At 37.2% G+C, this 12,560-nt stretch overlaps 1 protein-coding gene across 1 annotated transcript in view; it reads left to right on the top strand.

Moving 5' to 3' along the window:
* Positions 1–12,560, top strand: part of EYS (eyes shut homolog) — a 904,272-nt gene that overhangs the window by 395,834 nt on the left and 495,878 nt on the right. The window contains exons 25-26 of the mRNA XM_035895612.1: positions 1,128–1,299; positions 1,840–1,918. Coding sequence (XP_035751505.1) covers positions 1,128–1,299; positions 1,840–1,918 — 251 coding nt within the window. The remainder of the gene's footprint in view (positions 1–1,127; positions 1,300–1,839; positions 1,919–12,560) is intronic.

Consider the following 12,560-nt stretch of genomic DNA (forward strand, 5'->3'; position numbering starts at 1 on the left):
CAAGGAGAATGAACCATCAGACTCAATTAGGAGGCTGAGAGTGTATTGTGAAAAAGCAATTTCCTCAAATGTTTACAGTATTTTTACATACCTAACATTCATATTAATGTGAATATTACACTATTGATCTTCACTATATACAAACATCCCTGTGATCTTTAAGTAACTCTATTTGTAGCATGTTAATAGATCTGTTGCAAATACCTGATCTTGATCTTTGGCTGTATATTCACACATGGACTAGAGAAAGATTAGGGTATCTCTGTGCTTCTGGCTGAAGACCTGCCTGCCAATGGGAAGCAGTGAATTAATTCCTTGTTTTGCTTTGCTTGTGTGCGCAACTTTTGCTTCACTTATTAAACTGTCTTTAGTCTCAACCCACGAGTTTTCTCACTTTCAGCCTTTCATTTCTCACTCCCATACCACTCAGGGGAGTGAGCGAGTGGCTTTGTGGGGCTTAGTTGCCTACCAGGCAGTAGGCAGTAGCTGCCTACAAAGAGACCTAGGTATATGTTGTTTGTCAATTAGTATTTCGTAAAGTATTCTTAAGACGTTTAGATGGAAGACAAGTGGCACTAATTTGCAGGAAAATTACAAGCAAAAAGTGTGCCACCATATCTCTCATAATCAATATCTTCAAAAAGATTTCAAAGAATTTTACATCTTGCGTCAATTACTAAAAGCCCTTGTGTTTTAATTTCAGTTTGAGAAAATAAGTATTATAGTTAGATCACCACCAAGACATGTATCATTTTAATTCTGTATTCGTGTTATAGGAAACCTATGTTTTTTGTCTTTCTAATAACTGTGTAAAAAATTACTCTTGAAAAATTTCCATTTCTCTATTTAACTATTTTGCTTGCAAGGTGACCCTCAAAGCCTTCTTGCCATGCCACAGTCACAGATGTTATCATTGTAATGTATTGCAATATAACCAGCATTTTTTAGCATTTGCACCTGTAGGTAGTTCCTGTGGGATATTCTTTATTGATTAATATAAGGAACTGTATAAACAATGCATGTAAATATAAACAGTTTATCTTGAATTTATAATATGAACAGATAAACTGTTAGTTGGTTTGAGTTTAGAATTTGAAGCTTAGTCGTATTTTCTGTTTTTTACACAGGTGATAGATGTGAAGTAAATATAGATGAGTGTATATCTACTCCTTGCCTCAACAACGGAAGTTGCATTGATGACATAAGTTCCTTTAAGTGTCACTGCAGGAGAGGTTTTATTGGAACAAACTGTGAGATAAATGTTAATGAATGTTTGCCAGATCCTTGTCTTCATGGAAGGTGACTATTTTATTTTTTTTTAACTATTAATCTCCAATATAATGTACCTAACTAGCAATATTTAAGATTTAATGATACGGGAAGGTTGATAAATGCACTTTTAATTATGTTCTTCCATAAAGTAAGAAGACAAGCACACTTAAAGATGACAGATATTGCCTGCTTAAAATAATGTAATATACTGTTAGATTATCTCAGTTTCTCTTTCATTCTTGTTCATTAGCATAAACTAGTTTTCAGTACATGTGGTTTAATTAGAGTTTAATGTACTTAAAAGAGAATCTTTAGCTGTTACATGCCAGCAGGTTGAAATGGGAAGAATTCTCTTTTAGTATGAGAATTGGTATCCTTATCAACCCACCCACCCCCCCCAGGATCCGTAATACACACATTTTAAACCCATTATTAAAACTAATTAAGAGTGCCATGGATTTCAGTAGGCTACATCAGACCACTATTTTAAAATGTATGGAACGATACTACTAGTGCTGAATCTAGAGTTACATACCTTCATCTGAACAACACTATTTTGTATTTCAGATGTATAGATCTCATTGATGGATATCAATGCTCCTGTGAATCAGGATGGACCAGCTCAAGATGTGAGATAAATATTAATGTATGTCTTCAAATTCTATTTTAATTATAGGGGAAAGGGTAATATGCCACTTGACACTCATTTTTATTTAAGTAAATTCTGAACAGGTCAGTTTATTGAAAATGCATGACAGAAATTCAGTTGTTTCAAATCCATTTGAAATCCAAAGCTCATTATTAGTTACTTACATGAAACTGCATTAAAAAAGACCATTGAGAAAATGTCTAAAGAACTTTAAAGGTGATGTCTGAATCATAACTCTGAAAAGCCACAGCCAGCTAAGCCATTACTTGAATGTCATTTATCCCTCAATTCATCATGGATGACATAACTACCTAATTTGCATTGTGAGCCCCATTTGCTGTAGCTTAACTGTATATTTGAATAGTAAACCTCAAGATGCAAAGTTCTACACTGAAAGTAGGCATGACTTGTGTTTAAAATTTCAAGATTCAGGTAATTATAGAATTCTATGATACAAAACTGTGGTGTACAAAATACACTGCCCACTTCCTCCTCTTAAGGTGAAGAATATTTTTGCATTACCATGGGGAATGGCTGCTGATAAGAAGGCATCTGTATATACAAGTCTGTGCCATGAAGATGCCCATGGTCTGCGAACCAACCTGTAGAAGTTAACTACACCTGGCATAACAGTGAACAGCCCTTACGATGTTGGCCACACTTTGGGGAAAGTATGCAATTGGTTTAGACATTTTCAGGTTTTGTGCCAAACAGAGTTTAATCAGATCGTGGGATATGATCCTTTTAAATGTATTTGGTCTCATGAGAAAGTCTGGCATGAGATCTGCCTCCCATTGGGCTATCTGGCTTCTAATATTGTGCTTCTGAATTGTCAAAAACACAATCCAAAATGTTATTCAAACTTCTTTTTAACTTCTGTATGCATGTAGGGACCTTTCATTTTTTTTATATAAATCTAAAAGTACTAGATAACTAAAAAATACCTCATATTATATAAATGAACTATGGTCTATAACTTTCCTGTTGAAAATGCATGACAGTCTCACACAAGGAGTAAATCTAGCTGGAATATTATCTTCCAACTTCCTTTACAGAAAGAAAAAGTCAGAAAATAAGTAATTCAGCTCAACAGAGTGAGCATCATGATACGATACTGCAAATCTGTATGATTATCAGCTGTTGCCAATGTTAATACAGAATACCCTTGGGTAATATTTTCTCTAGCAACATCCATGATTTACACTTTCCTCCATTTTAAGAGAATGAGAGATTAAATGACCTGTAGACAACTGCATAAAATCATATTCAGAAGATAACCACATTTCATACTGAGGTGTTTGAAAATGCATAGATTAGAAATTCATAGAAAGAAACAATATACATATACATTTGACACATAAGTCTGTCAGAATGATGGCTTCATTTTTTGATATTCATTCTATTTGCATGCAGTGTGATTCCCAGAGTAGACTATGCTGCAGGTGTCGTATTTTTAAAGGCTCTAACACTGCATTCATCCTGCTCAGACATATATCATGCCCATGCAAGTCTTACAGCAATCAGCAAGGCTTTCTGACTGTGTAAGGGTGTGCACATCTGGATAATCATGGTAGTCCAAGCAAATAAGCAATTACTCACCAGGACTTGTGGGATTGCATAAAAGACGTTAAACTTGACACCCATATAATTATCTGTGATTTGGTTGGGAAGAACAGTCAGATTCAGCTTGCCTAACTTGAGGTATCTGTGAAAGCTAGTTGTCTGTGCACTCAGGTCAGTGAATATGTGGTGAATATTCAGGGAGATCTGCAGAGTTGTTCAGCTGATTTTGAAATGAACATGTGCATTTTAGTGAGTCTAGACTCCATTGATGGTGGATGACTGGGTCTTAGACTATTTTTAGGTAAGCCAAAGAGAAGAATCTCCTCCCTAGAATTCTCTCTGTATTTGTGTCGTGTATATGTGTATGGCAAACATTGGTGAACGTACAAAGAACCTCAGATGGCTTGGATGCTCTTGTTTGTGCATGTGTGGGACTTCACACTCTTGAGTACTTTTTACCTATTGCTAACTGGTTTAAAGAGGGATGAATAAGACAGGTATTCTATCTTCCTCAAAGAAGCTAGACTAATGTAAACTTCAAAAAATAATGTAGTTTATGCTCAAGATGCAGATAGGTAAATCTGAGAGTGGGAGGAGAGGGAGATAGCCACTTTATTCTGCAAAGCACAACATGTGTGATTACCCACCCATGGAACAATTTCAGTGTGTGTAACACTGCAAGAACCTCCTGGCCCTGAGTAATAGGTTTATTTTAAGTATGAATTAGAGATTCAGTTAAATGGGAGAAGTAATAGAAAAATAGAGAGTAGAAACTGGAGAAGTAGAGAAGTGGATGAGACCTACAAGAATGTTGCAGAGGAGTTTCACCTCCAGAGTTGTAAGCCCTCTGCTTCTAGGGAGTACAGAAGCCTTAGGGAGGAGGACATTCCACTGATAGTCATATTTCTGGTCTCTTATGTAAGAAAAGCTTGCCAACTGATACCACAGTATGCTCTTGCACCAGGGATATTCTAGCAACAGAGAGTATCTTAAAAAAACGGGACTAGTCAATTACTGGGCACATAGGTAACTGGGTTTATGACACCAAAGAAGTCTTGGATACAAAGTAATCTGGTTTGCATCTGGAAAGATAGTGGATCTCACAACAGCTGTAGAGACATTACTTCAGTGTACTGAAAAGGAGCCGATAATTGTGACCTGTGTTGATAAACAGTAATGGAGGAAAGTGTAGGAGTGATGTTCTTGAGGTTATAAATTCAGTCTGGGCAGGAAACTGAACTCTAGGACATGCATCTAGCTTTCGTTGAAAGACTGGCACTTCTATATGAGACCTGAGAGGCAGACAGAGATTCAGCCCCAGTAGCTGAGTGCTGTGCTGGTACAGACAAAAACAATTCAAATGCAGTGGAAAATGGAAAACCTTTTGAAGTTGGAGGAACCTGTACGCCAATGGATTGCATCTTTATCATCATGTAACTGAGCTATTGAATGAAAATTAAAATGCTTCTAGGGGTATATTTAAACTAAATGCTTTGGAAATACAAGTATAGAAGAATACTGTTAAAGAATGACAGAGATTAAAATCTGAACATGACTAGTGTTCAGTGTGCCTCTGAAAAGACCAGCGTCTGGCTCAAGAGGTGTTAATGACAGAGATGATATCTGTTAGTGACTATAATACAGTTAGGTTTATGACTGTAGCATGAGCATGCCTAATAAATCCTGTGGATAGACATTCAATTTCAGCAAACTATGTAAAAATGAGGCACATTGTCAAGTAATTTAAGAGGAGCAAGCCAAAACCACAAGGAACTTAGAAGCAGACTAGGGGCTATTAAATAATATATTAAAAACCAAGGTAGAGTGTGTGCCACAATTCAGGAATACAAAGTGGTCCAAAGTCCCTGAATGACTTCAGGAGGAAACTTAAGGCTGTCACAGGGAAAAATTGGCATTTTAACAAATAGAAAGCCTGCCCACATAGGAAGAACAGGAAAGTCCATAAAACACTTCAGTTCAGATGTTGGCAGGAAGTTCAAAAAGCTAAAACACAAATTGAAAAGTGCCTTGTAAAGAATACTCTTAACTTGTAAAAAGCTCTTCACATCTATTAAAACCAGGAAGACGGGGAACTGGTGGGATTTCTTGATGACTAAAGTGTAAAATGGGCACTCAGACAGGGTGAGGTCAAGGAAAGAGAAGCTCAGTAAATTCTTTGCATTTGAGGAATGCCAGAAGGACCTCACAAAATGAAGAGACTGAGAAGGTGGCGGATAAGCTTCAGTGTAAGTTTATGTATCTAGGGAAAAATAGCCCAATACTTACCTAAAGCTGAATTCAGAACTGTCAGTTACTCAGGAAGAAGACTTGGAGCAATCATTGGCAGTTGTCTGAAATAATTGTCTCAATGTACAGTCACAGTGAAGAATAGCAAAAAAAAAAAATGCTGGGCATGATGAGGAAGGATATGGGGGATTAAGACAGAGGGAATGACTTCACTGCTATATAAAACTGGTACTGTGAATAGTCCTGGACCTTGCATCTCAAGAAGAATGTAGTAGAGTTAGAGAAGCTACAGAGGGCAACAGAAATTACAGGAATTGAATAGTTGCTTTGTAAGGACATATTTAAATGGCTGAAACTATGCTGCCTGAAGAGGAGAAAGCTGAGGAATGCATTTAAGGTTTAGAACACTATGACAGTTGTAGATAAACTTAAATTGAAATTTTCTTCACCAAATTCTGTAGTAAAAGAATTGGAATAGGATGAAAACAGTCGGAGAAATATTTGGAAGACAAAAGTACTTCCTCTCAGAGGAAGCAGGGAACCTCTAGAACTTGGTGCCACAGAAGGGTGGGAAGGCAGGTGCTCTCTTAGTAGGTTCAGAAAAATGAGGCAAGTGTCCATAAATGATAAATATAATGATAAAATGATAAATATACCAGGTAGGATGTCATGGTTTAGCCCGGCTGGCAACTCAGCACCATGCAGCCGCTCACTCACTCCCCCCCTCCCTCAGTGGGATGGGGGAGAGAATCGGAAAGAAAATAAAAGGTTAGAGCCGAGGGCTGAGATAAAGACAGTTTAATAAGAGAAAATGATAATAATAGTAATAATGAGAATGATAACAGAATATACAGATTATACAAAACGAATGATGCACAATGCAATTGCTCACCACCCGCCGACCGATGCCCAGCCCATCCTGAGCTGCAAGCAGTCCCCGAGCCGCGAGCAGTCCCCGAGCCGCGAGCAGTCTCCCCGCAACAGCCCGACCGACTAACTCCCCCCGAGCATGATGTTATATGGTATGGAATAGCTCTTTGGTCAGTTTGGGTTAGCTGTGCTAGCTGTGCTGTACCCCCAGCTTGTTATGCACCTGGCCAAGCAGGCGAAGCTCAAAAAGTCCTTGAGTAGTCTGAGCGCTACTTGGCAACAGCTGAAAACATCAGTGTGTTATCAACATTCTTCTGGTACTAAATCCAAAACACAGCACTATGCTAGCTACTGTGAAGAAAATTAACTCTATCCCAGCCGAAACCAGGACATAGGGAAGTACTATTTATCATGTCTGGTTCGTCAGTTCTGCTTGCTGGGAGGATGCATGGGACACAGACTGTAGAAAGTGGCAAAGTTCACACGATTTTCCTAAAGTGGCTTTCTCTCTGCCACTGTTAGCGACAGAATACTGGGGAAGAATGAGCACTGGTCTGATCCAGTATGTTCCTGCTCTGTGTTCTTGTCTAAAAAATAGGTTTATTTTTATTATTTTTCTCTTCTCCTCATGTCCATAATCCAGCATTTCAAAGCAAAATATTTGGAACTCATTTTGAATTGAATGATGTTGGATAAAACCAGCATTGTGAAATACGGAAATACATTCCACAAGGTGTTGTATTTATTTTTAATCCACCAAATGAAAAAGTTCTGGGAAGTTAATAATTAAATAATATGGATATGTGATAATACTAACAAAAACCCCAGAAAAAATAGAGTAATAATTTTACTAGTTAGAAAAATGTACTTTTTTTATAATTTTGTTAAACATGAAATAGAAATAGGTATCTGGAGCATTCATCTCAATTCTTGATTGAAATCTTAGACTTTTACATGGTAGCAATACTGCTGAGATCTATCCCAAAGTCAGAGTGCACTTCAAACTCCCATGTGAATGGAAAAGTCCATAACTTGGTGAACCACACGGTTTAAAGTAAGTGGTATTTTAAACTTAGCAAAGGAGACCTGGGCCTTTTGGTCTCTTAATAGCAGTTGTAATTACATCAGATGGTTGCACTCATGATAAATTAAATTGTACATTTCCTATGAAGTAATACTGTAAATTTAGACATGTTTTTAGATCTAGATTCAGGGTGCATTAAAATACATATGTATACCGTATTGTGTACGTACAAAACCATGCTTTAACACGTGAATTAGTTTCTAAAGCATTTATTTATAGCACTGATTTCCTTTCTGCCTACTTTTTAAAATTATAATCCAGATCCTTAACCACATGGCTCTTGTTTGTCACAAAAACCTCTGCTTTTGACCTGAGAATAATTTTGCCCTCAGTCCTATCATTAAATGACTGGCAAGATGACTCCTGAAAGCATGTTTCTTTTCTGGTGCAGTATCTATCTTTGAATTCCTTTCTTATCTCTTTCTTTTCAACTCCATTAAATTTAAGTTTAAAGCTGTGTGGTTCTACCTTCTACAAGTCAGTGACTTCCACGTGGAATCTTGTTTTCTCACAAATACCAAGATGCTTGCTTCCACTCCCTGAACTGATGTGTAAAGCTACTACCTTTTTCTGCTTCAAGTCTTTCCATACGGTTAATCACTTCATAGTTGTCTTCATAGTTTATCTACAAAGAAATCAAACAGCAAATGTTGATGGGTTGTAAGTATTCACAGGAAATTAGACAATATAATAACACCACATACATACTAGTATGTCAAAAGGTAGATTTGTAAATAGCTTATGTATATTTCTGGTAGACTATTTTTTCCCCTCATAGTAGATTTGCATGAGTTATTTATGTTCAGAATTAGTCTGCTTTATAATTACATTTTTTGATACAAAGCAAAACTTCACTTAAAAATACATCTACCGTCACTTTTTTTTTTTTGGCACTTTGCATCTCTTTTATAGAAATAGATGTTGAAGTGTTGGTAGAAATAAGTTTTTATTTCTAATCCATTTCCATGGAGGACTAATGAAAAATAGTAATTTCTGTAGGAAAAGGAAAAAAAATCCTAACTTTTAAAATGCACTTCTAGGTTTTGTTTAAAGAAACAAAGCTGAATTTACATGTTATTTTGAAGAACAGTGGATTTTCTCTTATTTTTATTGAATTGCTAAGATGTACCCCTTCATAATTATTTCAAGCGATGGATTGTGACTGTGGAAATGATAAAATGTGATATGTAGGAAGTTGGAAGTTCTTAGGCAGATTGACCTCACTTTCAAAGACAGACGCCAGTATGGACCCAGGGATTTGGATCAGGCAGCAATATGCCTTGAGCAAAGTCCTGTGCCTTTCTAGGTCAGTTGCTAGAGTCCAGATTTCAGAACAGTTCCCTGCCAGCAGAACCATTGGGCTGTGCCATGCCAGGTGGGCTCTCTTAAGGTACAGTCATCCCTTTCATAGTACAAACAAGATTTACTACACCATGACATTCGGAGAACAAGAAATAATAAATTATTGTGCTCTAAATGTAGTGGATCTTGTTCCACATTGTTTGAGCTAAGGATTCTTAACCTACCCTTAGAAGAGTTGCGTAACTAGAAATCTTAATATTCTTTCACTTTTTGCCTTGACTTTTAAATTGTCTTGCTGTGTTAAGAAAATCAATGAGGACTTAAATGTTCCGTAACAATAATTCAGTAAAAGTACAGCCAGAAAATCACCATTCTGTTCTTCTGTCAGAAGTCTGTGTATTCCTTTCATTTGCAGCCCCGTGGAAACTAATACTTGTATTTAACTTGTGTTTGCTAAAGCATATGTTTTAGAGATATAGCTAGTCTTTATGTAAAAACAAGGAGGTGGAGGATCAACTACTTTTGACAGTTTTACAGTGGCTGACTCTCAGTAGTAAAGTTGGACCTTATATCTAGCTGGATATATCTAGATTTGGGAATCCAGGTAGTCAGTTTTGTACTGACTTTGTCTGGGAGTTAAAACACTTGCTGATGTGTAATACTTCTTGTGAAAATAACTGCAATGCCATTATCTCTCTCTCAATTTTCTTGCTGATAAACGAAACCTAAAAACACTCAATAGAGCCATCAAGACTTCTGGAACTTCTTATAGCAAAGAACTCAAACTGATTATTGCTTCTGATAGCTAAAACCAGACCTGTACTCCATGAATTTGTCTAGTCATTTTAAAGCCATATACATATTATTTCTGTTTTCAATAGTATCATGTGAAAATGAGATACACAATGTAGTAATGTTTTTGAAAAAGAATTCTGTCCTAAGAATTCTGTTAGATGTTATTTTCCTTAGCTTACTGTAAGGCACTTTGTCTAAATAATTTTATATTCTCAGTTTTTTGACATCCTTTATAAAAAATGATTTTGGAACTTGGCACAATGTTTCAGTTTCCCCTAACCATAAAAAGAGGAATAATCACCTGAGTGTAAGTCACAGTTCCCCTCTCTGAAGACTTAAGGATAGCACTAGCAATTCTTTTCCATAGCATTGCAACAGGAGTTCATGTTGATAGCTTGTCCATTAAAACTTTCAAATATTTTCCAAGGTCATTGCCTGTTAGCAACATATAAACTCAAAGGATTCCTTGTTAGATCAAAATGGGAAAAGTGTATGCTTCACAGAAAGAAACAGACTCGGGGAAAAAAAAAGCCTACTGAAAGGGAGCCCTCCTGCTTTACTATAAAGAAGATCAGAGATAAGGAAACTCAAAGATACTGGGATGAGAATGAAGTGTGTCAGATTGGCGAAGTGAAAAGTTGAAAAAAACTATACAAATAATTACAACTGTGTAATTTCTGTTTTGTTAAATCACTTTATTTATGAGGGAGTTTATTGAAGCTGTCAGTGTTTTAAAATGAGCTGGGAAGGGGACTATTGGTATGCTGTAAAGTGTGAGCACTGGACATCATTTACAGATGTGATGATGTTTGAGGAATGAGCAGAGCACCCTGATGGGAGTTAATAAACTTTTTTTTTTTTTTTGGTAACGGTAACGGTGGAAGGAACAAACCCCTTTAGAGCAGGAAGAATCTGATGAGATAGGCCTGAGCAGCAGCTCTTCCTGCGTCCTCATTTCTTTGGAGATGGATGGCTGCAGCCCTGATTTGACTGAAGCCGCCTACAAACTAGAAAACAGGGAGAAGATACAGAGCAGTGGTGGTCACAGAAAAAGCTAGGCAATATGGCTCCTTTTGGACAGGTTACTTGCTCAGATGTGACAAAGTTTTACAGCCTATGAATAAAGAGGTGTGGTAAGCTAAGTTTGTCTGGCTGCCAGACACCCACCCAGCCACTCCTGAACTCCCCCTCTTCATCAGTACAGGGGGAGGAAGTCAGAAGAAAAGCTTGTGTGTCAAGATAAGGATGGGGAGATTGGTCATGGTCACAGGCAAAACAGTCTCAACTTGAGGAAGATTAGTTTAATTTAATTTACTGTCCATGAAAAACTAAACCCAATCTGTCAGAAAACATGCATAACAGGATTACACCAGAGAGATACCTGAATTACCTCAATTTCCTTTCTTAAAGCATTCTGCAAGGCCTGGAATAGTGTGCTGCTGCTTGGGGAAGAGTACAGTAGGCCTGTGAGGCCAGGTTGATTGTGAATTTAGAGAAGCCCCCACGCAGAGCCTGTACAGCGCTGCAGCAACAGGAAAGCCTTAGGCCTCCTGTTCACACCCTGAGCGAGCCAAAAAGGCTCCAGTCAAAGGACGAGATCTTCTTGTGTCCTCAGAGGAGAGTAAAAATGAAAGTGTTACTTGAAAGAAATAAATCTGAGAGAATAATAAAAAAGAATACTCGCTGTTTTAGAAGGTCCTGAGGAATCAAAAAAGTCAGAGACAAAAGCTGTCCTCACTGTTAACTGCTCCTCAGTCTTTCAGTGTTACGACTACTTGGTGGTACCTGGAATCTCAGCACTTTCTCTGCTTTCTAAATGGAACATTTTTTGGTGAGAACTCCAACAAGAAACTGAAAGTAATTTTGTGACTTTTTGGTGGAGTTTCATTTTGGTATTTTGTTCTTTGGGTTTTTTGTTTGGTTTTTTTCATCATTCATTGTTAGCAAATTGTTGGTAGAACTTACACAAAGTCATAATAGGAATAAATGTAATATGAAGTACTTGCTCTATGCACGTAGATTTCATCTTGGAGTAAGTGACACTGCACATAGATGTATCAGCAGTTCTGTTCAGGGACCGCTAGCTGAATTAACTACTCCTGATCCTGGTATATTCATACTTACTTCTTCACCTTCCATTGAAACTCAATGTTTTTCTTGTCAGATGTCAATATTAAAATTATGATATCCCACCTATGAGATCATTTTATGCTGCCAGTGCATTCAGTCACCCTGCAAATAGCCTATCTGTCAAAAGGAAATACTGATTTCTGCCTAATTTGTTGAATACACTGGTGTCTGCTGTGGCATTTGGGATCTTAAGGCAATGCATCATGGTTACCACCTTCTCACTATTACTGCACAAGGCTATTTAAAACAGAGGTGATGTCTAGGAAAGGACAGATTTCTGCACTCAGTTGCTCCTCCTTCCGCAAGCATTAGTAGTTCAAGTTAAAATATATTTAGAAAGCAACTTCCTAAAAATTCTTACCAAGATGACTTGTGTAGAAATTAACTATGCATTCTTATTTCTTAAATACAGATTTCTGTTCAACCTATCCTGTTCTTCCTTTTTTTGTATCTAGCTAGATTTTGGAACTTTCGGTCAGAACACTGGCTTTCAGAAAACATTAAAAATGGGTTTTTTGGGTCTGCTTTTGTTGTTTTGTTTTGGGTTTTTAACAAGTATTTTAATCTATTATTCTGACACAATTAAGACAATGCAGCATGAATTGGGGTGAGGAAGTAGCAGGGAATAGATGAAGGAATTAGGAACAT

The sequence above is a fragment of the Egretta garzetta genome, unplaced genomic scaffold, assembly GCF_000687185.1.
Source record: "Egretta garzetta isolate BGI_Z169 unplaced genomic scaffold, ASM68718v1 scaffold55, whole genome shotgun sequence".
In the NCBI taxonomy this organism is placed as follows: Eukaryota; Metazoa; Chordata; class Aves; order Pelecaniformes; family Ardeidae; genus Egretta; species Egretta garzetta.